The sequence below is a fragment of the Plectropomus leopardus genome, chromosome 1, assembly GCF_008729295.1.
Source record: "Plectropomus leopardus isolate mb chromosome 1, YSFRI_Pleo_2.0, whole genome shotgun sequence".
Taxonomy (NCBI): Eukaryota; Metazoa; Chordata; class Actinopteri; order Perciformes; family Serranidae; genus Plectropomus; species Plectropomus leopardus.
This window is the reverse complement of record NC_056463.1, coordinates 19290333-19316555: the sequence shown is the minus strand read 5'-3', so window position 1 is coordinate 19316555 and position 26223 is coordinate 19290333. Positions and strand designations below refer to the sequence as shown.

The following is a 26223-nucleotide window of genomic DNA, read 5'->3' as shown; positions in this document are numbered from 1 at the left end:
TTTTTAAGAAATTACCCATTTCTATATAAGTATTAAAATGTAATAATAAGTATCACATTCAATTTCATAGTTTGTTATCACTCAACCCTACAGTGCAGTTATGAGTTCAAGTGTTACAAACTGCTCAATTTACCGTAAAGTGAATCTGGCATCCTCCCATGATGTAATCTAAGAAGGAGTACACTCTGTGGAGCTGCAAAAAAAAAAAAAATTAAGGCAAAACCTTTGAGGCATCTTGTTGGAAGCATCTGGTCATTAAAACATAATTAACTCAACAAATCTGTTGACTGTTAAGGGTAAAACAAATGTTGTGATATATCTTCTCAAAGGAGCGGAAACTAAAAACGCCTCCTGTGAAAACAGGCGTGAAATTTTTCTCAATTAGCTGTACAGTGAGAGGAACCAAACAAGATTTTTAGTATAGTGTATACATGCAATCAAGCATTTATTACTATAATTATTTCATACTATTCATATTATTTAAAAAAAGTTTTATACAACAAAAAGTTACTGGGACCAGTTTTTATCCCTATTTCAAAATCTAAGATAAAATAATAAAACTGGTTGGTTCAGCTGATTCTTACCTTAAGGTCACTGAGGATGACAACTCCTGAATTTTTATAGTTTCTCTTCTTCTGTTTGTACTTGGGATTCACACAGTCCCACGTCACCTTAAATAAAGCAAGATGAACATTGGCGATAAATCTTAAACACTATGACATCTGTTCTATCTGGAATGGATTTCAGCAGAGTAAAACAAGAGGCATATTGGTAATGGATGAAACGGGTACACGGCTGTCTCTCCTCCACTCTCTATGCCTCCCCGTTTGCTGACCTTATTTCCACTGGAAATTTTCTGCATTTCCCTGAAAGTGGCGTAGAACTCGCCGATGAAGTCGTGTTTCCCCCTGGAGTCGTAATCCCATACTAGGCACTGTGGCACAAATGGAAAACACGGCTTTACTTCGATTGCAATATGTATTGATTCATCGCCTCAAATGTTCAGTTAACATATTTTGTTTTATTCCTATTCTATCCTGATTGTACAGTTTCCAAGTCTCATGGTTTTTACAGATGTGGTCCATTACCTTGAGCTTGCGCTCCTCGTCGCAGCTGCACAGGGAAATGAGAGACACTTTGAAGGGCTCCCACACAGGGTTCAGGTTGTTTTTGATCACCTGTTAGAGCAGGAACACATTACATGTGAAGCAAAGTGCCAGAAAACAGCTGTTGCTGAAACTGACGAGGGAATATGATGAATTCACCTCGGTTCTGTGCACAAGCTGTTCGGTTTCATCGTCATTGATTCTGTATATTTCCAAAAATGGATCTGACTTGCTGAAGAGATCCTGCAGAGAAAACAGAATATCAAAATTAACATTAATGGATTAACATTAGTATAGTAACCTGTGACAACTAGAAGTGTAACAATCCATCAATCTAGATTGATATATCAATTGAATGAGCAATGATCCACTATAATTGATGCAAATAGAAAACATAGATCCATATCATTCTATTTCAGATGCGCTTTTATTTTGAAATTCTGCATCACAGTATAACCAGCAGGCAGAGAATGGAAAGCAGCAAAGAGAAAGACAATGAGGATAGCAAAATTACATTAAAGCATCATCATTAAACATTGTTTGGGTTATTCCAGTATGTATCATGGGTTTTTAGGTTTTATGAAAGTCAGAATCACGATCAGAATTAGAATCAGAATCTAGTTTTATTGCCAAGTATATTTACATGTACAACGAATGTGACTTGGTGTTTTGGTGCAAAACAATTAACATTAAGGAAGAATAAAATAGTGAATTTAAATAGAATAGAACATAAGATAAAAAAAAGTAAACTGTAATTTATACAAATGGCTGTTGACACTGATTAATTGCTGCTGATTGCAGAGGTAATCGTCTCTGTGATTAAAGGTCAATGAGAAACAGGCATACATTTTACAGCACAGTGTGATAGCTCTTTTGGAGAAGTGATCATCAAGACTTAGATTAAAAGAAAGAGTTTGTTTTTTGGTGAGAGGAGAGATTGAGAATAATTTACGAGCTTCCAACTAATGCCGTTCTCCAGTTATTACATTTTTTTTCATTCAATCACTGACCTTTTTCTTAAGCCAAAGGCATTAATGACTTGCTATTTCCTCCCTTACAGCCTTCATTGCAGTTCTGAAATATCTTTATTGGTTTTTCAACCAATATTTGAAGCTCACAAGCAGTGGATTTCAACTTTCTTTGTGCTCTATTACTTCCAATGTGCAAAATGTATCTGAAATAGCCAAGCACTGGAAGTTATTAACATCATGCATTCCAGTTAACTCATGGTGGCTGTGTCCATTTACATCATCAGTGTCAGTAAATACCCTGCCAAATTAAAAACATGCGTAAGATTTTCATCCGTTATGGTTATTTTCGGTCTCTTTAAATCATCTGCTGAGTCTCAAGTGGCGTCTGAGAGCAGAGCAACACTTATTATTTAGGTCAATTGATTCTTCAGGGAGGAAAACAAGTGATTACTGTGTGAGTGTGACTGTGGTGGCTGGATGGGGGGTGTGGGTGAGGAGGCTTTGTGTACACTGAATGAGATGGTTAATACTGCATTTCCCGCCACATTAGCCAGATACATCTCCTGAGGGACAGGGACAGGAGCAAAAAGAGCCGTAGCATCCTCTCTTTGTTGTCATAGCAACTGCTAGCCAGTGGCATCAGCAGCATGGGCGCAGATGTCAAAATTCAATCATTACCAGCTACCACAATCTAATATCTCGTCATTAATTCTCCTGCTCATCAACATCTAGGCTGTGATCCTTCAGTATCTGCAGCAGGCTGAGGTGATGCAGCTGACAAGCAGCTAATGAGATACAGTTTGTTGCTTCACTCATCATCTGTTAAATAAATTGTTACACCCAACATCAAACTGCCAGAGATTAGTCGTAGCTAATTTGTGTTAAGAAAATAAGTGTATAATACACCTGATTGCTGATAAAAATCAAATAATTATAACTTAATCATAATAATTCACTTGTGCACTGTGACAGGAGCTCAAAAGTTTCTTTGTGTGATCTGTTCACATCCAGCATTTGCCTCATATACAATGTATTTGTTTACATGAATTAACCTGTTAAAGCTGCACTAATGAAAAATGTTATGTTAACAATCGATCAATGAATTAAAGAATGGATGTGTGTTTTAGTGTCTGTTGGCTGTTGGTGTTGGTTTTACAGCAAAAATGTACTGTTATGGTTTACCAGATGTCAAACAGACAAAGTTAGTGTCGAGCAGGTAAACACAGTGGAGCATATAGCAGCTAAAAGGCTAAACATTGGAGTTGGCAGAGGCTCAAATTAGTTGGAGAGTGAACGTTGGGTTTACATTCATCAGGTGGTTATTAACAAGACACAGCTGAAAGATCTTTAGTATGTCTGCTGGATGTGTGCATGGGCTACTGTTCGCAAGCTAGTTACTCAAAATTGTTTTTTGCTAATTATACAGTGGTAAAAGTCGTGAGATTCATCACAGAATTTTTCTTACTGAGCCCCGCTCCTACAGTGTCTTTTGAACAACTTCAAAGCCTGCACACACTTAGGTAAATCTATATAGACAGATATCTGCATAAAAATTCAGAAAATATAAATATAAATGCAAATATAAAGCTAACTTGCTGTCACTCTATAGCCTTAGAGCTTGCATTTCAGCCAATGCACTCCACACCTCCACATGGACTGTTTACCTGCTGTTCAAAAGTGATCAGTCAATACCACTAAGACTACAAACGAGATTTTGCATTTATATGCAGAATCTTAGTTTAGGGATTAGAATACACCTACAGTTTGGAAGTATTTACTGAGAAACAAAATTACACGACTAAAACTTGTTGCAAAGGAATAACACAACACTGTTGCTGACACACTCACCATAAGAACTTTTTTAAGGTCCAGTGTGTAGGATTTAGTAATATCTTACAGTGAGGTTGCAGAACTTAAATTTCTCCCGTACGCCAAGCGTGTAATTGTACTACGTCGGCCGACGCGAAAACTTGAACGGTCCCATCTAGAGCCAGTGTTTGATTTGTCTGTTTTGAGCTACTGCAGCAACATTGCAGGCTCTATGGAAGAGGACCTGCTCCCAGTGTAGATATAAACGGCTCACTCTAAAGTAACAAAAAACATAACAAAACTTATTTTCAAGTGATCATGAATTAATGAAAACATAGTTATGAATATTATATGCCATATCTGCCAACAGATGCCCCTAAATCCTACATACTGGACCTAAAGGTAAACTTATGTCAATGTAGTATTTACAGCTACTTTTGTTGCCCTCAATAGGCCAAATAAAATATTGTTGCTTTAACAGTAAATTTCAGAACTTAGCCTATCCCATCCCGTCTGACAGAGAGATAGTTTGCTTCTGATACAAGTAATACTAAACCTGCACGTGTGACAGCAAATATTACTCACGCCCATGTTTGCTGTCGACATCTAAATGTTTGCACAGATGATGCACAAATAAGCCAGACTTAAGAGACAATACCAAACTAGATGTCTCATAACCAGACAGTGTTTCCTAGTTTACTCTGAATAAGTTGTGTTTACAATCATCCACCTGAACATGGGCTGTTTTTCTAAAAAGGAAGAAATCGTCCATGCACCAAAACAAAGTTAGCGCCTATCATTTTATACAGCAGTGTTTTTAGATATTTGGCATCAAGGACCAAACTCTTTTCCAAATAAGCTGCTGAAATGTTTGTTCAGAATGAAAACATGAACACTTTTGTGCCTCTGTGGCTCATAATTACACACCACTGCTCCACAGTGATGCGCCCACAGCTGTAATCACATCAGTTTAAATAAAACAAGCAGGTGGATCCTCCAGGCAGAAAGTCAATACTTCCAGTAGCACACTGGATATATGAGTCAAACATCACATGCAGGGAAGGATGCGCTTTATAGCAAGGTTTATTTTTCTTTTTTTTTATCATTTCCTTCATATGAGACTCAGGTTCAATTTCACTGTCAGAGACGCAGGAAACTGCAAACTGCAATTTCAAATGTACATGCAGTAGAAAATTTGAATCTTTTTCCCAATACCTCTGGGAATCAAGGGCAGCCTGGGAGAGAGGCGTCCTCAGGCTCGCTCCTAAGAACATGGAGCAACTTCAGATCATCAGAGTGGTAATTGGATGTAAGCTCCCGCAGTCTTTTTGATTGAAACATGCCTTCAGCAAAATTTGACAGTGTGGTTGCAGGAGCAGTTAAGGTCAGTGATATCTTCTCTTAAAGTGGAACCAGCGGGTAATAAGGCACCTTTTACATGCTATATCATGTGACGCTGTGTCATATAGATGTATGCTGACAAGTGATTATTGTACCTTTAAGCGTTGGAGCATTATCTCACTAAAAACATGTGATATCAAGTGTCAATATCACTTTTATCCCCCCCACCCCCGTAACATGAAATTATATAATGATATAAAAATAGCATGTGTATAATTTCAAGGACAGTGATGATTTGTGGGTATTTTGTGAGGTACAGCATTGTACTACTATAACAATCTCTGTGTAGAAGGGTTTTGCCTGACTCACAACTACATCAGTCGAATTGGATTTAGCTGTTTAAAAGCGAATGTTCAACTACTCGTTCCTTTTTTGAAAAGAGGGGTTCGCCTGGACGTTTAGCGTGGCAATGTCACAATATCAATATAGTAAACGAGCCAAGTTAACTACCTGAGCGCAGTGATGCATGCTAACAATGCTAACAACAAATAATAAATGTGCAACAACATTTTTCACTGAAATGGTATCAAACAACAGACAGGGAATGTATCATTGAGTTGCTGTTAATTAATGCTGTTAATTAATTTTAAGCAAAAGACAGAAGATAATAGTATAATAGTATCAGACAGCGGCATGGCATGGCAAAAGTGAGGAATATTCAATCTGCAGCTAAATCTAGGGCCCAAACATCCCCAGAAGTTCATTGCACAGTGACTGAAAAAATTTAAAAAATATATAAATAAATAAAAATTTAAAAACAACTGCTTGACTTGAAAATCTTAGTCAACTGAGGGGTTTGTGACTCTTGGTTCAATTCTCAGACTTCCAGGGGGCATCCCTACTGTCTAGTGGTATTCAACCATAACTTATAAAACATGAACTGTGTTGTTATTTCTCTTAAAATCGTGTGCCCCACTCACCTTATCATCGAGCTTTTTGGCACAGAAGGAGAGCTCCACATAGCCGTTGTTGCCAGAAATTTCCTCTGCGTGCACCTGAGAGGAAATAAGATTTTTCAGTAATATTTTGTGCTTATGGGTATATTATTCATGGCAAGAAATCACAACCACATGATCTACTATTAGGAAAGAAGTCACTGTTGTGACTGAACTTGAAACCCCACATTAGAAATCTAATTTTTTGACAGATGACATTTAGTTGTAGAGTAGGATTAAGCCTCTGGAATATTAAGGTGCCAGTATTTAAAACAAAGTGCTTTGCTTCAGGTTTATATGCTATTTTCCTTTCCATTGCAACTTTTACTTTAGTAGCAGTTGCACTTCGGTAAGTAGTTAACAAAGTGAAGTGGCTTTTACTTAACGACAGACTGCAGGACATTAAAACCAGAGAGCAGAGAGCCCCATTAGCAGCAAAATAATGGCTCCCTGCTGTTACAGGTTATTATCTCAACTTGAGCATTCAACTTTTTATGGATGTAAAAGTCACCACATACTGTACGGTGCAACAGCAAAGTTTCTTAAGCGCTCTCTCTTGTTTGTTTGTTTGTTTGTTTATACGTGTGTTAGTTAAAAAGAATCACAGATCCCCCTCTACTGCTCCCTCTGGCCCACTCACAGAGCACACAACTTTGCTCTCTCTTTGTTCTGCTATTTGAATTTGACAGAAACTTCACACCAAACTGCCAGCCCCGCAGCTGCAGAGCCAGCACAGCCAAGGCTGACAAGGCCTGACAGTGATGATTGGCAAAGTGGGAAACTTGTGCTTTTTATCAGGCAGCTTGTCCTGACAGGAAGCAAGCGTGGGGAAAAATCTTTATAAAGGGTGTGGGCAGAAGGTGTGTGTGTGTGTGTGTGTGTGTGAGTGCATGCGTGCGTGTGACCAATTTAGTGTTTCGAGTGAACGCATATTGGCCAATTGATACCGTCTTTCCAAGTTTTGTTTTAAGGTAATTGTTTAGTCTTAGGGTTTCAGTCAGGATAAGGTTTAGTCTGTGTGTAGGATATGCTCTGTAATATGGGAAGTTGACTTTAGTTTAAAAAAATCTTGAAAAGATTGCCTATAAAAATTAAAGTAAATAGAACTATTAATCTTAATTTATGTTTTATTTATGTCCTAGATTGTGTTACGTAAGACCAACTCGTCAGATTTTATAGTGCAGGTTGGGATTAGGTATGTAATTGGTATGATCAGAGGGGGCACCAGGGGCAGGTTTATGAACACTCATCCCTGAATATTTTCAGCAAAGCCCACAAATCTTGATTTTTTTACCACACATTTTTGGTTCTCCACCCAGATCAGCATCTGGACAGGCAGGTCACCAGAATGAAGCAAGTAAACTCAACATGGGACAGCTACAGTCACTCAAAACTAAGTTGTAAAAGTGACAAAAAGTGCTCATACAAAATGGTGTAACACTTGGCTATGGGGGTATTATGGAGATTTGGAACTCCCAAGGGACATATAAACAACCACCTGTCCTGCATAAGAGCAAGAAACAGACTTTGTGGATTTTGTGTTTGTTGTGTGTCTCTTTATAGTAATTATGCATCTCTCTGGTTTTGTTCCTTTTTATAGTAATTTTGTGTCTCTTTGAACTCATTTTGTGCCTTTTAGGTTATTTTGTGTCTCCGTAATTTCATTTTGTGTCATTTTTGGTCATTTTGTGTCTTTTTGAATTCATTTTGTGTCATTTGTAGTCGCTTTGTGTCTCTTTGTAATTATTTTGTGCCCCTTTTTGTACTAGTTTTTTTTCTCTCTGAGGTCATTTTGTTAGTGTTTGTGGTTGGTACATATATCTTTGAGTTACATATTGCAGGTAAAGGCCAGCATGATGGGGAGGCACTGACACTTTGGGTCCTTCGGTCTGTGCCTGGTAAGCCTGTTCAGTAGTCCATCCATGCACTTGACATTTTATGTGCATTGTGTATGAACATGACCATGCAGACTGATTATATAAAAGTACACATTATATTAAAAAGCAACGCACACACACTTGTCCCTCACAATCATGATACTAAAGTGTTGAAGTCTCTTATGCTTCCTCCCCAGATCCCAAACAAGTGCTGCCGGATGACAGTGCCCTGCAGGTGTGCCTTAACACATAATGTTACCCAGTTCATTTATTCAGTGGCAGCTGATGATAACTATTATTTCAAACACTGAGTGGGCAGAGTTTATGTTTGCCAGCTGTTAACATTAATACCTTTTTTAATTAGAATGTGTCGATGTTTCTTATAGACTTTGCTGCTCTGTAAAGGCACGTCACCTTAGGTTATTCACTGACGCAAAATAAAATGTCGGTTCAGTCAAATTAAAGGCCATACGCTGAGTCTGTTGTACATTAAGATTATAGCATATTGTTTCATACTTTAAAAGAGGAAAGAGCTGTTTTTAGAATTAATTGTGTAATAACAATAATAATAAAAAGAAGAAGACACACTGCAATTTTCATTGATTGTCACATGATCCAAACTGATTCAACGATTTCAGGGCTGAACTTCTCTGTCTCTAGAACAGCCCCTGTTTAAGGTTATGCTAAGGGCTTAGGAATTGCATCATGTCAGTAGTAGCCCTTTTCAATGTGCTTGACTTGGTTTGACCTGGAGTATCAGCCCAGCCAGCAGGGATTTGCATCTCCCCACAACAGGGCTCCCAGCTTGAAGGTGTGACTTTAGGTGACAATAAAATTGTCCTCAGCCGATGATGTCTAACAACAGTGCTCTCTTTAGAGCTGTTTACTACTGCATGGTGCAACGGTTGTCTTATCATCATGGATTTGTAGGCTGTTGTTAATATTTTGCTTGACATCTAAGCTTATTGCTTAAAAAACTGAGACAGGAAATGATTATTTAAACATCTAACTTAATCATTTGTGGATGATGAGGAAGTCCATCTGACTTCACCGCAACCCTTTTGGAGGGGTTGGGCATGCTTCGACCCAACTCCAGAGGTGGTTCATTTGGTTGCGACACTGTACGACTTGGCCATTTAAACTGGTAATGGCAATGTAAATTAACGTGGCATGGTTTAACTCAGTGTGGCCAAAGGTGCCAAAAGAAAAGCCCTACAGGAGGGCTCAGAAATAGAGAGCAACAATGACATGTGCACAATATGTCTCATCTATGTGTTTCTTAACTTATAATTTCACATTTAAAAAGTCTCTACAATACACTGATGTGTGTACTCACATATATATTAAAAACATAGACACTTTCTACAGCAGATCAAATTTTAGTGTCAGAATGTGTGGATTTAACACACTGAATTATCTATATTTGCACTGATGAATTAAAAAAATCCCATTGTGTGAATTCTCACAGTTATCATGAAGATCTTCAAAAGGTCTTTGCTGTTGGCTCTGGTTTAACCCTGTAAAACCTGAATGGACATCAGTTTGTTTCTGTTTTTTGTGCTGCATTCAAATACCTTTCACAAGCAATTAAACATTTTTGAAACCTGAGCAAACTGGTTTGATTTCTGTCAAAAACATAGTTAAAAGGTAATCAGCAACTTGGCACGAATGTCCCATAAATTAAAGGAAATTAGTAAAAGGCGACAAGAAAATGATCTCACAAAAGAGAGAAAGAAAATCTTAAAAAACAAATGGGAAAATATCTGGAAAACTGTATCTATATTAGTATAATTTAAATTTAGGTGGGAATAGATAGATAGATATACTATTTATTTGATTTGATTACATATGTAATAAATTCTGACTCTGGCAAGGGATGAAATCACAAAAATTCAAAATGGATGGGTTTTTCTTTAAACTCAAAGCACAGGGATCCAATCTTATCAATTCCATAGTGATACCTGTGACATCTTTTATTTATCAATTGAAGAGCCCTTGTAAAGGGCTGCATGGAATTGTACAGTTCCCCTTGTAATGTCCACATGTTGACTGATTTGTGTATTGCGCAGCAAGGTAGAATATAAGACTGCATGATCTCGTATTTTGTATGTGCTGCCACAACTGGCTTGTAGGATGGTGGTTAATGAACCAAAAGCTCGCCTCTTCCACATCTGACACATTTCTTTTATGTGCATCGTTTCCCCATGTTCCCTGTGTGTATAGCCATGCTTAGAAGGAATGGCGCCCCATGCCCCAACAAATGGACACTAGCATATAGAAAGAGCTCAGGGAGGACACTTTCAACGACTGCCACCGCACACAAAAAAGCCCCAACGATGTAGAGCAGCAACATGACGACATCCTGTAGGTGGTGTTTTCAACTTTATGTTAACATGCTTTTTAAAAAGTCTAAAAACTTAAAGCACCAGGAGGTAAGTTGTTGTTATATTCAATCCAATCAAGCAAGAAAGTGAGCTAGAATATAAATCCATTATGGCGCCTGAGAGTGAATAGATGTAGGACTGGGAAAAAAACAAAGTCAAACTATACAGAAATCCATTTTATCCATCAATTTGTCATCCATTATTTCTCTCAGCTCTCACTGGCCATTAGCTACTAACTCCCAACATTTGATGTCCAGCAATCCAGACAATTTAATTCACCAGAGCATCAAGGTCATAAGCACAAAGTAAGGAACCTACTGTGATGGTGGATTTTCCAGCGTATTTCCCATACTTCAGCAACAAAGGCTTCACCATCTTCTTTTGGGCCACGATCTACAAAGAGCAAGATAAACACATTGTGGCCCTTGAGCCTTCCTCAGCAGTTAAGCGCAGAGTGCAGGGATCTGAGTCATCAACACCAGTGGCAGGTATATTTACAACAGGATTTGCTTTTGCATGTTCGGGGAGTTTTATGGGAGACAAATTACAGTTTGGGGGGCACAAATCTAACTTAGAAAGTTTAAAAAATAGTCTAGTAAGAGATCTGCCTACCTGGCCAAGGGTGCACTCCATTCCACCCAGAAAGTCATCATCGCGGGTGCCAATGCTGTGAGTGCCATGGATGTCATACACTTCAAATCGCAGCTTCTGAACCTCCTCAAAGTAGTAGTCCCATGTGAAAACCTTGGCAAAGACCGGGTGCAAGTTGCTCTTGATCACTTCCGTTCTGTCCAGCTGAGAGAGAACACACACCTTTATTTAATATATTTAACCCTTTGAAACCTGGATCAACATCACTTTTCTTGTGCTGCATTCAGATGCCTTTCACAAGTATTTAGAACGATGAACTCTGAGCATACTGATTTCTGAAAAAAAATTGTAAAAAAAAGGTAACAAGCAACTTCCTACAAATTTCCTACAAATTGCACGAAATTAGTAACATTTGTTTTTTCACAAATTGTGGTAATTCTCTAAAATTTTATTATATATTTAACAAAATTTTAGAGAATTACCACAATTTTTGGGCAGTATTTTTTTAGGTAATTTCCAGGAGGGTTATTTATTCGTTGTTGTTTTTTTTCTTTTTTTAAAGGCAATTTTCTTTTATTTTTTTTTATTCATTTCTTCAAAGATTGCTCATTGCTTTCTTCCAATGTTTTTTCAAAGAAATCAGGCCAATTTGCTCAGGCTTCTAAGGTTTCTTATTTTCAGTTGGTATATGTGTGATTACAGGAATACTTCGCCCCTAAAATGATGATTTGTATCTCACTTACTAACCTCATGTTACATTATATTCATGAAAATGAACAAACAACCAAACTGTTTTTCTCAAATGCCTCCATGGTGAACAAAGAATCCAAAAATTAAGAAAATTCTTGATGAATTGAAGCCACCAAGGGCCATGACTAAGATCAGCTTAACTATATCACAACATCTGTTAACAAACTTTTACACAACTCATGCAGAATAATCAGTCATTTTTTCCAGTTGAATACTCAGTACTTCCCAACGACATGCATTTATGTTAAAAACTTACTATTTAAAACATTTCCACATTTATTCTTTCATCACATCATGCATTACCTTACCTTACATGCAGTGCAAACGTGCATTTTAGTGTAATAATGTCCCTGTAAGGGCCTCAGGAGACTGCGGTTTGAATAATCCTGTAGGCCTCTATCAATCTAAAATAAAAACCTTGCTTGCTAGAACATTCATTCTTTTTGTAGCAAAAAGTTGTGGCTTCTGTCTTCCCCGTCATCACATCATTACCGTATGTCAGTGTTTCCCAAACCTCTACTTGAGTACTACTGCACTTGTCCTACATGTTTTAGATCTCTCACTGCTCCAACACAGCTGATTCAAATGATCAACTCGTTGAACTTCTAAAGCTGCCTGAAAATGAGCTGATCATTTAACTCAGCTGTGTTGCTGCAGGGAAAAATCTATAACATGCAGGACTAGTGGTGCTTAAGCCGAGGTTTAGCAAAGCTGCCTTGTGTTTTCCTACTTTATGTGCGATGTAAAAATGGTATTTCACTGCAATTACATTGGTATTTCATAATAATTACACCAAAATCTCCCCCCCCCATTTACTTCAATTCATCAAGATTTTTCTCCATTTTTGTATTCTTCATTCACCATGAAAGCATGCAGTTTTCTTCATGAATTTCACATGACACATGGTGAGTAACAAACAATCATTTTGTGGGTGAAGTACTCCTTTAAAAGCAGTGGCAGACATTATGGAGTGATAGTACTTCTGCTTCTTCTATTTATTTTGAGGAACACCAACGTCTACAGAAGGGCAAATGACATTACACTCCGTCAAGAGGATGATGTGAGAGAAGATTGGAGGGCTTTGACATTTAATCTCAGCATACAGAAAAAGTCCATGCTTGTCTTTCATTGCCTGACGTAGAAAAGCTGAGCGCTCTGAGGTCTCATCTGCTCATGATGTAGGCTTTAGCTCTCACACAGCTCCATGAACATTACGTTGCTTCCCAATTTGTCAAAAGGACAAAACATGTGATATTTAAGTCTACAGAGGTTATTTTTTGTCATTAAATGATTACAACATACTGCAGTTATATAAAATGCACGATTTGGTGACTTAAACCTAAATCTATGAAATTATAAATCGCAAAAAAAGAACAGACCAGTGTCCCAAGTCGTTTCACTGTCAGCGGAGGAAGTCCAGACTTGTGTCAAGATGACCTCAGAAACTGATGACACTGCTCTCTTGTATCTCGTTTTGTCACTTTGGTAGCAATAGCCTTTTTCAGAAAAGGTGAGAATGTAAGATGGGTTTTAACCTCTTTTTTTCCCCCACAGTCTTTCTGTCACTTTTCATATGTTAAAGCGAGTGCAGCGCTATGAATATCTTCCAGGAGAGACTGCATGAAAACGTTTTCTATTATCTCTGTTTTCAAATGAGAAGACGGCAGGCTTTTCACCTTACCTATTTGTTCTTATGTTGCTGGACAGCATTTAAAAGATATTTCCTGTTTGGTGTTTGATGATGTTGGAGAACGTTGTCTAACACGTTGATCTAAAATCTCCCATAAGTGTTCACTTGGCTTGAGATCCATTGACTATAAAGGCTATAAAACATGATTTATATCTTCATACTTTATTTTCAAACCACTTGACCATTTTGAGTGGGGGCATTATCATCTTGACAGAGACTAATCCCATCAGGGTGGAAATATGTCACCATTAAAAAAAAGTGATGACTTGCTTGATGGAAAACTATGTATTGATTTGCAGTGACGGTCTAATGGAACAAATGGATCATGCAAATGCAACTCCTCCAACCTGCATGGGAACATCTTCACAGCATCTTTTGCTTTAATTTATTTCTTGATTTTTTTCCTTATTATGTAAACTGTCTGCAGTTTCATTATAAAACCTAAAATTTCACAATCCTTGGTCAGTGTATAATATATAGTTGTTACCAAGGACATTACAATATTCAACACATTCACACACCCAACTTCTCCAATACCTGCATTTGGTCAATGGCCCTAAACATTAACCTGTGACCCTTGTGCATCAGTTTCGAATGTTTAGAGATGGTGTATCAATTTCTGCTCATTACAGGTATTCAGTCAAATTTCCGTTTTCATAGGAAATTTACATTTTCAGCTCATTAAATGTTTACAGTCCACTAGAAAATTAACTTAGAACATAGATTTTAAAAAATGATATTAATTAGGTTTAGGCAAAAAAGGCTCAAGGTTAGGTTTGGAAAAAAACATCATGGTTTGGATGAAAACAAGTATGTTTGTTACTAATGTAATGTACGTCACGTCTCATGTGTCACATATGTCATGTCACATACATGATTAGCTACTTGCTACACATACCAGCACACTATGTGTGTAAAAGTCCAGAGTTTGTTTGGCCCATTCACCTCCACTCCTGCCCGTCCATAAGGACTTTCTCTTCGTTTATACTACACCAGTTGCTCGTAGTGTTAAAAAATGCTGCCTCTGAGCCTCAATATTTGACACAGAGGGCCACTGACCGAGTGTTGGTATATGACAAATTGGAAGTGACAATGAGTTGCGAGACTGGATCTTAGCCGATATCTAAAATGTAGATATTTTCAAAGTGATTTTGGCTGAGTGCCAATATAAACACGTTTTGCCACCTAACATGAAGCCTCTTCTGTAATGGAATTAATCAACCCAGTCTCATTACGAAGTCTTCAGATATTTCTGTCAGACACAGATGAAAGTCATACTTTTGTGGCAGAATCAAATGCTGCTGTTGTAGGTTGTAACACCAAGGGACAGCATCAGTTTGAAACATAGCTGGACAACAATGTGACATGAGGAGATGGAGGGTCCATATATGGTGGGTGGGTGGGAGGGAGGGCTAGTGGATGGGTCCAACGAACACTGAACCTTCAGGTGAGAGGCCAGTGCTAGCTTCCCGTATGAATATTAAGCCAAACCATGATGTTTTTTCTAAACTTAACCATGTGCTGTTGTTGCTTAAACCTAACCACACGCAATTGTTGCACAAGTACATAAAGGTAAATAGGAGGCGTTTTTCCGATGTTGCAAGATCATTTTGAAAAAGGTGTATTCATCTAATAAGCAGGAAATGTACAATTCCTGTGAAAGCAGAAGTGTATTTTGAAAAGACACAATGCATATAACATGCATTTTGAAATGGTGTCCCAGAGCGTCAACAACAAACACACCCAGGATACCTAGCTTGTCTTATGTAGACGTGAAATGTTCACTGAACAAGTGGCGATACTTGACAAGATGGGAGTGAGAATGTTTTGATTTAACACATTATTAAGCCTACTCTTATTGTGGAGGTTCATTGGCAGATACAGGCGTAAAATGCTAGATTTTCCAGAATGTACACATTCACTGAATAAAATAAGAAAACTTGAACTTAATTTTACTTTAACAGGCTTGGATGATGCTCTCCCTGGGATAATCCTGACAAAAGGCACAACCAGGGGAGGTTTGATCTATTCTGACTTATAAAAGTAAAAACTTAAAGGTTCATCTTATCATCCTGTCAAACCAGATGTCCATTTCAGGCCACCGCTAATATTTCATTTTACAACCTTTATCTTTCAAAACTCATGACATGCAAACATTATAGTGCATCCCCTTATACCCTTGTTTTTCTCTCTGTTGTTAGCATACACACTAAGGAAGGACATCTGCCTGTAACATCCACGCACATATAAACAATCTAATTGGACTGCTGTCCTGCTGTTGTCTTTTGCTCTTGAGCACTCAGCAGCCTGCTACACAGAACTTATTAACAATTTGCAATTCAATTTAGTGGTTAGTAAATGTTAAAACAAATCACATTCGTTGCTTAAAATCTCCGGTTTTGTTTTGTCTTGTCTTCATTTGCCTGAATGGAAAAATAAGCAGAACTGGGCTGGAAATAAACAGAATTTGGTCTCTGTCACAGTTCTAGATGAATGTCATGACTAGTTCTGGTTAATATCACCTCATTGGGAAAACAACAATAATGTAAGGCAATAATAAATGCAATGGATGGCTAGTAGCAGGGATTGCTCTACTGTTTCTTTTTCATTCTGGCAAACATCACAAAGGAAGAACTTCCAACTAAGACTTGGCTTCCTCTGCTTCATTCATCCCCGTTTGTCTTTATTGTCTTCTCCTGCCTTCTCCTCCTCTCATTGTGCCATCTGGACGGACAGATTTGGGATGAGTCTGATGAGTCTGTTTGTTGATGAAAGCTTATCAGTGCAACGGAGGATAGGTTGTGCTGAAAGTCTGTGACGCCTGTTTGTTGTTGGTGTGGGGCCAGAATTATAGAGAGAGATCTCTGACATGGAAAATTAAGGCTTTCTCTAATCAGTTCTGCCAGGTAGGCAGAGCATTATCTCTGCAGCACGATCATAACAAGCCCCAGTAGCTTAGGTGAGATATCAGCGGAAAGATCAGGTTTTGAATTAACTCACTATCACGGAAGCATATAGAGTCCAGTTTACAGAAAACGTAGAGAAATGTGCCGTTTGATAAAACGTGAAGTCATCTCCACCCTGCTTTTGTGTTTGTCCTTGGAAGCAAACAGGTGGTGAAATAAAGCAATAGTAAAATAAACGCAGATTGACAAATAGCAGCTGCGAGTCAGTGGGGCCATACAGTGTGAGCTCAGAAAAGAGAAAGAGGGTGGCAGCATTTTGAGTGGGCACAGCTTCTTACTCAGTTGTTGACGTAAGTAAACAATTTGCACAAGCAGTGGTGCCTCCCAGTGACAGTGGATCTGACAGGGAAGGATTGGAAACAAGTGTAAACTGTCATACTGATAGAAAGATAGATAGATAGATAGAAAGTTAGATAGAAAGATAGATAGTATAAGCAGCAAGTAGTGAAACAAAAACGGCATAATTTGAAATTAAAAATACACCTTATTTCTGCTGCTCCTCCCTCTCTATCCCAAGCCCCTCCCTCTCCATCTAGATGACTACAGGAATATGTATGGAAAACAAAACTTATCATTGAATATTTGTATTGAAATGTCAAAAATGATTAGACAGGCACAGTTCTGAGTGGGGTACAACCCTAGACCCCTGTCACAGCCCAGATTTTCTAAAGCCTGAAAACAGAGCCAAGAAGCAGGGCAGACGTCTACTTTTAGTTACAATATGCCCAAAGTTTATTTTGGGATTTTTGCCCAATGATGTTAAAATTAAACCCACCCCAGATTTATTTATATTTTATAAGATGACTGTTTTGTATATAATATGGGTATCTTACTAGTATCTACAGTACATCTGTCGCATCAACTCAGTCACCAAAATAAATGTTTGCATTATACTTTTCTGCAAACCATGGATATCTTACATTTGTACATTTCATATGTGAAATTTAATGTTACTTTACAGTTCAGTGTTTACTTGTATGTTACGACAGAGATGGTTAACATGTGATTGGATTAGGACACCAAAAAAAAACTTTGGTTAGGGTTCAGAAAACATCATGTTTGGGTTTCAAACACCCAGTTTGGTCACCAGAAACACAGACGGCCATGTCCCAAAATGTTGTTAAAAAACATCTGTTTTCATGGGTCCCGAACATTGATCTGCTGCTGTCTGCTAATGCCAACATTTTATTCGGGCACCTGGGCTGGTTAGAAAAATGAAGTGGAGTAAAAACATTAAGTATAACAAGAAATGGAAACTCTCAAGTAAAGTGCAATTACCTAAAAATTGGACTGAAGTACAGTGCAATTGTAATAATGCACTGTGTCATAGTTATTTCATATTATACAAATGTGGTTCAGATAGTGGAGCCAAAAATAGCTACTCACACATGTTACATTGACACCAGGTCAATCATCTCATGTAACAGCCTCCTATCAAATTACATCCAAGAAAAATCTATAACTGGGTGCTCAACACTGTCAGCCAAGTGTTTTTATCATCATAGTATCTCGAGGTTCCACATTCATACATCCCAAACATCAAACAATGAATGGCTCCCATGTGGCAGGAATCTGGCAGAGTTACACTTAATTATTATCTCCCATTTCCCTGAAAAGAAAGCTTTTTGTTGGATGAAGAGTAGCAAGGGATAAAAAATGTCTATATAATTAGATATCCTCTGTCTTGTTTTAACACATCCTCTTCTTAATCCAGACCTGTGCTTTGGCTCTCCCTCATGAACTAAATGACTTAATTAACAGGGAAATGAGAGACCTGCTGCCTCCGCTCCAAATCAGCTTGGGACCAATCCAAGAAAGTAAACATTTTCAGCTGGAACACACCTCATCACGCTGCTTATTACCAACCTGCTGTTTGTCCACACATGTACAGCAGTGGAGTATATACAGGGCAGGCGCTACAATGTGATGTAAATTAGTGAATTATGGAGACGGACGATGTTCACTCTTAATCTACAAATGCACACCGCATTTTAAATCAGAATCAGACAGCTGTTGTGAGAGCCATGATCTTTTCAGTGGAAAAACAGCTGCAAGTTCAGCAAACCATTAACAGATTTATCTCCCTGGTCGATGACGTACGACAACACAGGTTTTTGCTGATAACTGGAGTGGGACTGAAAGTCATCCCAATGTAAAATATTTCACACATCACTGCTGCATGTTAAAATCAGAGTTTTTCTGGAATACTGGACAAAAAAAGCTGGAGGCTGGCCAATTGTGCTTTCCTCCAGTGTCTTCCTGTACAACCAGTAAACCATTAAGAAAACATGCTGCTCAGATCACCGCAAGGCAATGTAATTTGAATAATATGAGCTCTGTGTGTTATTCAAGGCACATTTTTTTACACATTAAATAATGTGGTAAATGACTCAGATAGGAAGATTAATAAATGATGGCGGATTAATTTTTAAAAGCTACATCCTGCCGCCTATAGAATTGGAGGATGAGGCTTTCCACCAAAAAGGTCCAACTGTGCAATTTTTTAGATTAAAGAAAGAGAAGGGAGAGGGGGGGGGGGCTCACCTCTGTCCACTGTCCGTTGTTCTGCACCATAAGTATGACACATGGGTCTGACTTATTCAACGTGTCTCGGTCCAGCAGAGCTTTGCAAGACACACGCAGCTCTACTTTGGAGACGCAGGTAGCTGGACCGCTGAGGCTGGTCGCAGGGGAGGTGGCCTCCTGAACGTCATTCATCCTGGCTCAAGGCGAGAGGAGCTGCCAACCAAAACGAAGCAGTGCGATGCTGGGAGCTCCAAGGGATGGGAAAATGAAGTGGTGGGTCGAGGGATCTCAGTGAAGACGTTGCACGCTCACAGGAGACTTTTGACTTGGCACAGATGTCATAAAGAGAACAGAGACGCCTGTTGAGTCCCAGGGGAACAGAGCAAACCCAATCTGTTATTACTGCCTGTCAGAGCTATCCCCTTGAGAGGAGTATCATCTCACCTCGGTAATGACAAGAGACAGGACATGAAGGTGGCAGGGCTGTGGTTTTCAGAGCGTAGATCAGATCCCTGTAAAGGTTCAGTTAAGACAGTCAAATCTGATGCTTCCTTTTTTCTAAAAGCTCTTAATTCCAGTATGCAAAAGAAGGATGATGTCACAAATATATATACAAAAAAAAATTGGTATTTTTTTCCCCTTATTGAGCAATGGATCAAGTCAATTTATTTATAACCCCATTATCACAACTCGCAATTTGCCTAGGAGGGCACAACATGCAATATCCCTTTTTCCATGGACCCTTGCAGTAGAAAAGGACCCCCCACCCAACCCCCTCCAAAAAACAAAAAAAGTTCAAAAGGGGTAATAATGGTAGAAACCTCAGGAGGAGCAACTGAGGAGGGATTCCTCTGCTAGGATGGACAGACATGCAATATAAACAACAAAATAACAGTCAGGAACAATAAAATTACAGTCACATTTCACACATGACACTTAAAATGAAGGATGCTGGTAGAGAAATGAGTAAACAAGTGAAAGTGTCAGGTAAAATCAGGACACATGGTTGAGTGGCTTTATTGCCCAGACGATAACATAAAACTGAGATTTTATTTGTTTTAGCTCCAGTGTGGCATCCACCCTGTCGAAGTGTCCTTGAGCAAAACGGTGTGCTAAGTGTTTGAAAAGGGAAGAAAGCGTGAGGGCTGAATTTCTCTACCAGCATCCTTTACTATAAGTGTCACACAAGACAAACGAACAAGTGTACGTTTGGCTCTCAGCACCAGGGACAGCGCCCGTGCTTTTTTTTCCTCAGCTGTGAGGCTGGAAACCAGATGTTACCCCATCAATCCCAAACTTAACTCAATAAAGCTCGGAATACAATCAAATTCAGAGGCTATAATAAACGAACCAAGTAAAAGTTATAATGTAAAAAAAAAAAAAAAACTGTGGGTAGAGCAACACGTCCGCTACCGATCCAATCCAACAACTTAATCCAATGAAGGCGATACAGGAAACGCTCCTGAATGCTTTCTTAATAATTCATCACTGTAAATCAACTCCGCTGCTAATCTGTAATCCATAAAAACCCCGATCAAAGGCGCAAAATCTAGCTTTCCATAATCAAAACAAGCAAAGCGTCGTACCAAAAATCAACACTTTGATAACATCGTTTGTCTTTGTCTTACTCACTTCCAACAAGAAAACACACAGCTGATAAAAAAAAAAAACACCGCACTTCATCCCTCATCTCATCGAAACCAATAAACTCTGCAAGTTAAAAAAAACTCCCCTCCTACCTGTCGTTGTTCTTTACTTAAACACACTTGTTTAAATCCTCTCCCATAACACACTGCTTGATTTTTTTTCTTCCTCCGCCCGAAACTCATTGGTTGGACTGGTGAGGAGGGAGTAGGCTCGGCTCGCACAGAGATGGGGGAGTGGAGAGAATCCAGCTGCTGATGTAAGGATGGGGCTTTCACTGGGACTCGATTATAAGGAGTTCAATTCAAGATCGAGCAACAGGACACGGGACTATGGAAAAGCATTACAGGGGTTTTTATTGATTATGAGCATCTGGCAGCCTTTATAGAGGATGGCAGCCTGAGATAAATACGGAAAATATGAGCATTCAGGCTACATTGATGAACCTGACATCTATGAACAAATCAATGAAACACAGTTAAATCTAAGGGTAAGACATGGAGTACTTCCTTTGAGTTTAAATTAATCTCTTTGCACTATTAATCCTCTGCAGGCTCCCCAGAGGGGTTTAATAAGCTGATATATCAATCAGAATTCCTCTAGCTTCAGCCTGCTGTAATTAATGTGTCACACTGAGCATGCCTATGTGTTAGCATTATAATAATGCTTACATACTGCCTGTACCACCCAGTTCTGCAAACATATTACACAAAGGTTTCATCCATCATCAGTGGCGCCCCTAAGGAGGGGTCTGTGGGGGGCATGGCCTCCCTAATATGACTGCTCCCTCACCAGCGCCTCTTTGCGTATATAGTGTGCCCCAGGGATGATATCTTTCTGTAGGCCAACCTGGAGGCTAAGGTCGCCCTGGTCCCTTGCCAAAAAGCCTATGGGATTTTTCCATTGGATTTTGGATTATTGTAGAAAATAAGCTCTGTGGTAAACATTGTTTATGATTCTTACACATTTTGTTCAGCAAGACAGTCTTCAAAAATTAACATCATTTTCAGGACTTTTAAAGCTTAAATGTAATTGCCAGAAGGAAAAAGTTATTGTTGGGCTAAAACATAGTACACTACCATCATGTTGCCACCACTACAAGGCTGTAAAGCCATGTTTTGCATGGTGATGACGCACTGTAGTCTCATTTAGCAACTTGTTATCAACCATCTTTTTTTAAGACACATAAAAGCTTCAAAGTTCGCAAGTGGGGTATTTACTTATGTATTTTATATCCTGAAAGTCTCTTTAGCCTGTGTTTAGACCTTATTTAATGGATTTAGGGGTTTTAGGACTCATTTCTGGGGTACTCTATAGTCAACAGGTCAACATTACTGTCTTTAAAGCCCATTTTCCCCTGCACAAAAAACAGCTAACATCTACTAACATTACAACTATGTCAAATGACCTCGTCACCAGAATTCATCAGCTCCGATCAGAACAGATGGAAACAAAACACCCAGATGAACACGTTAATTTTAGCTCTTAACCAGTGAGATGCAATGACATGCCACTGCAAAATAGTGTCTGCATCCGCCCAAGCTGCGCTCAAACGTTGATGAATGCTTAATAATTAACCATCATAGAAGAAACCACTTTTCCATGCTGCTACCATTTACTGACCTGTTTTGTACACGACGTCGCACAATAAACACCAAAAAAAAAAACCCACACAAATACAGAAAGATAGTAGAGCAGAGCCGTGTACACGGCTCTGCTCTACTATCAGTGGGAAAGGAGTCTATTGCCTATTTTTAGCGGGTTTTCTTGTATTTAAAAAAAACTGTGTACACAAACTAATTTTGGTGGAAATGGTGTATCAGAAACTGTGGCATGTTCATTTTTTAAGCTATCATGTAGGCGGTGGTGTCTCAGTGAAACTACAGCATTCACTGGTACCAGTCATATCAGTGTTAGCCCCTGACTCGCACTAATACATAACACATTAAAACAGGATTGTTGTGGAACTTGAAATGGTTTCAGTATTACTCTTTGCACATTAGATAACTATTAATATTTACTGTAAAAGTAAAGAAAACAAAGTATATTAGTTATATTAGTATATTGAGATATTTCTGGAGGCACCACTGGCTGTCATATCAGCAAACACTATCTGCTCAGATTATGAACAACTATCTTGTCATTTAACTTAATGGACTTTGGTTCAACAATAAGTTTATAACAATATAAAATGAGATATATGGGCTCCATCACTCTGTGAACATGAGTGAAATCAGATGTTTAGATCATACTCTTCTCACTAGGATGCATTGTTTGTAAATTCGCACTTAGAAAAGACGGCAATTCATGCATCTAAATCAGCTGCTCCATCTGACAGGCTTTGTCACACCTCAATAATAGAAATGTCATGTGAGACATTTCACAGCGAAAAACAACAGCAACTTAAAAGACGGATCGTCCAGCAGCAGCACATCACAACCAAATCTCAATGTGTGAGCTCCAGACAGCTGAGGACCTGTGACTCTCTGCTCCCTCAACTTTATTAAATACACACTTACACCCACATGCATACTGTACATGCACATACACACACTTGAGTCAAATGTCAATCACATTAAAATGATGAGCTGATTCATAATGTAGATTTTTTTTTTTTACAGCGATGTATGTTACATAATGCATTGTTTCTACACGTTTATGCTCCAACCTTTTCACAGTCCACCCACAAATGTATTATTTTCATGAATGTATTTCCAGACATTGCATAACGTTTATAGATTTTTAGATTGCACTGACAAAACAGCAGCCCTCGAATTTTTGCAAAACAGAGGCGAAGGCTATGAAAGACAATGCATCTAAAGAAATAGTCAAAATTACTGAAGGAATTGGGATTAATCATAATATAATGCAAAACATTTTAAAAAAAAAAAGCTTTTGTTTGACTCTGTTAACTTGTGTGGTTACAGTGCACTTAAAGATAATAGAAATGTGAAGGTTTCAGCTGTCGTGGCATTTTATTCCTGAAGGCTTTGAAATTTCATGATTCTAAAGTGTCCTTCAGACGGAAAGAACGTTTTCTTTTCATTAGAGCTTTGCAGAATGGCTGGATATGCAGTGTGTTGAACATGGAAACTGGCTGCCTTCTGACATGGCTATCACACAAAGTCATGTTTATTCCTGCAGCTTTTTTCAACCCCACTGCCTCTTTCTCCATGGGTATTGAGACTCAGAAGGAGGCGTTTGCTTTGGGGCACACACCTGAGCCCTATTACGCCACAGCTCCAAACAACGGCCATCTGCTGCCGCTGTTGCTGCTGTGTCGGTTCAGCACCTCACAGGACGTTCCCTGCATTTACACATGGATTATCTACTCAGATTCTCCCTGCTGCTTCTCCCCAGTCACTGACCACATTGCATGTATAATAACCCAAATAGGAAGATCCCTTAACATGGCCTGATGCGCTCACATTTTCAGTCAAACAGCTCCAATGTGTTTGTGAAATATCATCTGCAGTTTTCCACTGGTAGCTCCCTCGAGAAGGGGTATTTTTGTACATAGGTAGGCTTTTTTGGACATTTTCAAAGAGACTATTGATTGTAAAGTCTTTCTTATTGGTGATGGTAGCTGCAGAATCCCTGTTAATGGTAATCAATCACTGAGCTTGTGTTTCAGCAGGCTCTACTTCCAAGTAACAGCTCATTTAACAGTAATGTTATCTCCACAAGTCTCCTCCGTCATCATTATATTTGCCTTACTGACCTACAAATACTGTGGTCACGAAGATCCCAGCTCCCTTTTTACAGAATAAACATGATACACACATACATCATAGAGGGGAAGCTGACAGTGCAGCACACACGCAACCTTATTGATTTCAGTTGGATAGTGGAGTATAATTAAGCAGTCCAAGTACGAATCGCTTAAAATCAACAGAGAATATTTGGTGTTTGATTAAATATTTAAATGATCAAGTATCAAAGTTTGTTGCCCATTTATTCTCTGTCAATAGACAAGTAACTGATTAATTGTTTGAGCTCTGAGTTAGTCTTTCATCATGACTACGTGTGCATATATATATATATATATATATATATATATATACACACATAATACATACATAATAGGGAATCACGTAAAAACTATCAGGAAACTTCATGTCTGACACAATACCCACAGGAAATAATCGACTCAAAATCCAAGTTACTTATTTTACACAACCTCACTGCAGTTATTGTGAGCATTATTAGGGTTAATTGTACAGTTTTTCACTTGTTCTGTACTGATATATTTTTGCATTGAATATAATATGAAATATCCATCAAATCTGTCACTTAGTCAGGGGTCAGGATACTCAGTGGTAAAAGAGGGTATCCATAAGGACAAAGGTTGGGAACCACTGCTATAGGGGACATAGGCAGCCACATTTTATCTTTTTTTTATTTTAATTTAAAAAACAAACCTGAGAGGGGCTTGCCCTAAAGTGCTGGATGTGCTAGGTCCGGCACTGCATTTAGAAAAGGCGGTAAGAGGAAATGGACCTCAAAATCCATTGTGATCTGTTGAATATGTGTTGTAGTAAACAGATTATTTTTGCAGTTCTCTATTTTCAGAATAATAGGACCATCCCTTTGAGTTTCATTTCAGCCATATCAATCACCCCTGGACTAAAACGTCTTCACTGTCCACTCACCTTCATTAACTGAATAATTTATTTGCGTTCAGACAGCTAGAACACAGACAGACACTTCAGGAGACACAAGCAAGGACATTTAGTCTCACCCACTCCTGATTTTTTCAGTATGTGTGTGCTGATGTGCTCGACTTGGGATCATTTTTGGAAGCGGGCATTTTCTAATGAAGATAACTAATGCTTTTGAAACCAGCAATCTCATCAGATAGAAGTTTTGTGCACCTGTGTTATTTTTTTATCTGCTTTTTATTTATTTTCACCACAGAACATGAGGACGGTTCAGACTTGTCTCTGAGTGTCTGTAGTCATGGCAATCTCTAATATTAACAGTCCATTTTGGTTTATGTCCGCCAGCACATAACCTTCTGTATGAAAATTAAAATTCAACTTTGCCCTCCCTCTGCAGAGGCTGAGTGTTAAATTGTCCCACTGGGATGAGATTTTTTTTTTTTTCTCACTTCCCACCTCTTTTGACCTTCCTTTGCCTCAGGGGTCGTCATTGACTTCCACTTATACTACCTGTGCATTAACATGCTGTAGATAATGCGCAGGTCTTTTATATATTACAGCAGTCTGTCATATTTAAGAGGCTCTGTTAGTCAAGACTGCATTCCTTTATTTCTGGTGACCTGGCTGTAAAAAAAAAAAGGGGGGGGTTTGAATTTGAGTTACTGATTAAATTAATCTGGTAACACACTCATAAATCGTATGATGACTATACTGTCACATCAGGTTAGTGACCTGCTTTCAAAAACATCCTGCTATTTAAAAAATGGCTTTATGATTCTGTAATGACAGTCAACAAAGCCTTTTATCTTAAATGCTTTCATGTCTCCATTAATGTCTACAGTTTGTAGCTCTGGTGCCACCTACTGCTGCAACCATGAGACTCATAAAGACTCTGTATTACCTACCGCTCCA

The 26223-nt window shown here is 38.6% G+C and overlaps 1 protein-coding gene across 1 annotated transcript in view; it reads right to left on the bottom strand.

Annotated features, from left to right (window-relative positions):
* Positions 1-20812, bottom strand: part of cpne7 (copine VII) — a 38504-nt gene extending 17692 nt beyond the window's left edge. Inside the window, exons 1-10 of the mRNA XM_042489400.1 lie at positions 20746-20812; positions 19025-19518; positions 11096-11278; positions 10802-10876; positions 6208-6282; positions 1266-1349; positions 1089-1178; positions 836-934; positions 585-671; positions 134-193 (exon numbers count right to left, since the gene is read on the bottom strand). Of these exons, the coding sequence (XP_042345334.1) occupies positions 134-193; positions 585-671; positions 836-934; positions 1089-1178; positions 1266-1349; positions 6208-6282; positions 10802-10876; positions 11096-11278; positions 19025-19198 (927 nt within the window). The 5' untranslated portion in view covers positions 19199-19518; positions 20746-20812. The remainder of the gene's footprint in view (positions 1-133; positions 194-584; positions 672-835; positions 935-1088; positions 1179-1265; positions 1350-6207; positions 6283-10801; positions 10877-11095; positions 11279-19024; positions 19519-20745) is intronic.
* Between the last annotated feature and the right edge of the window lie 5411 nt (positions 20813-26223).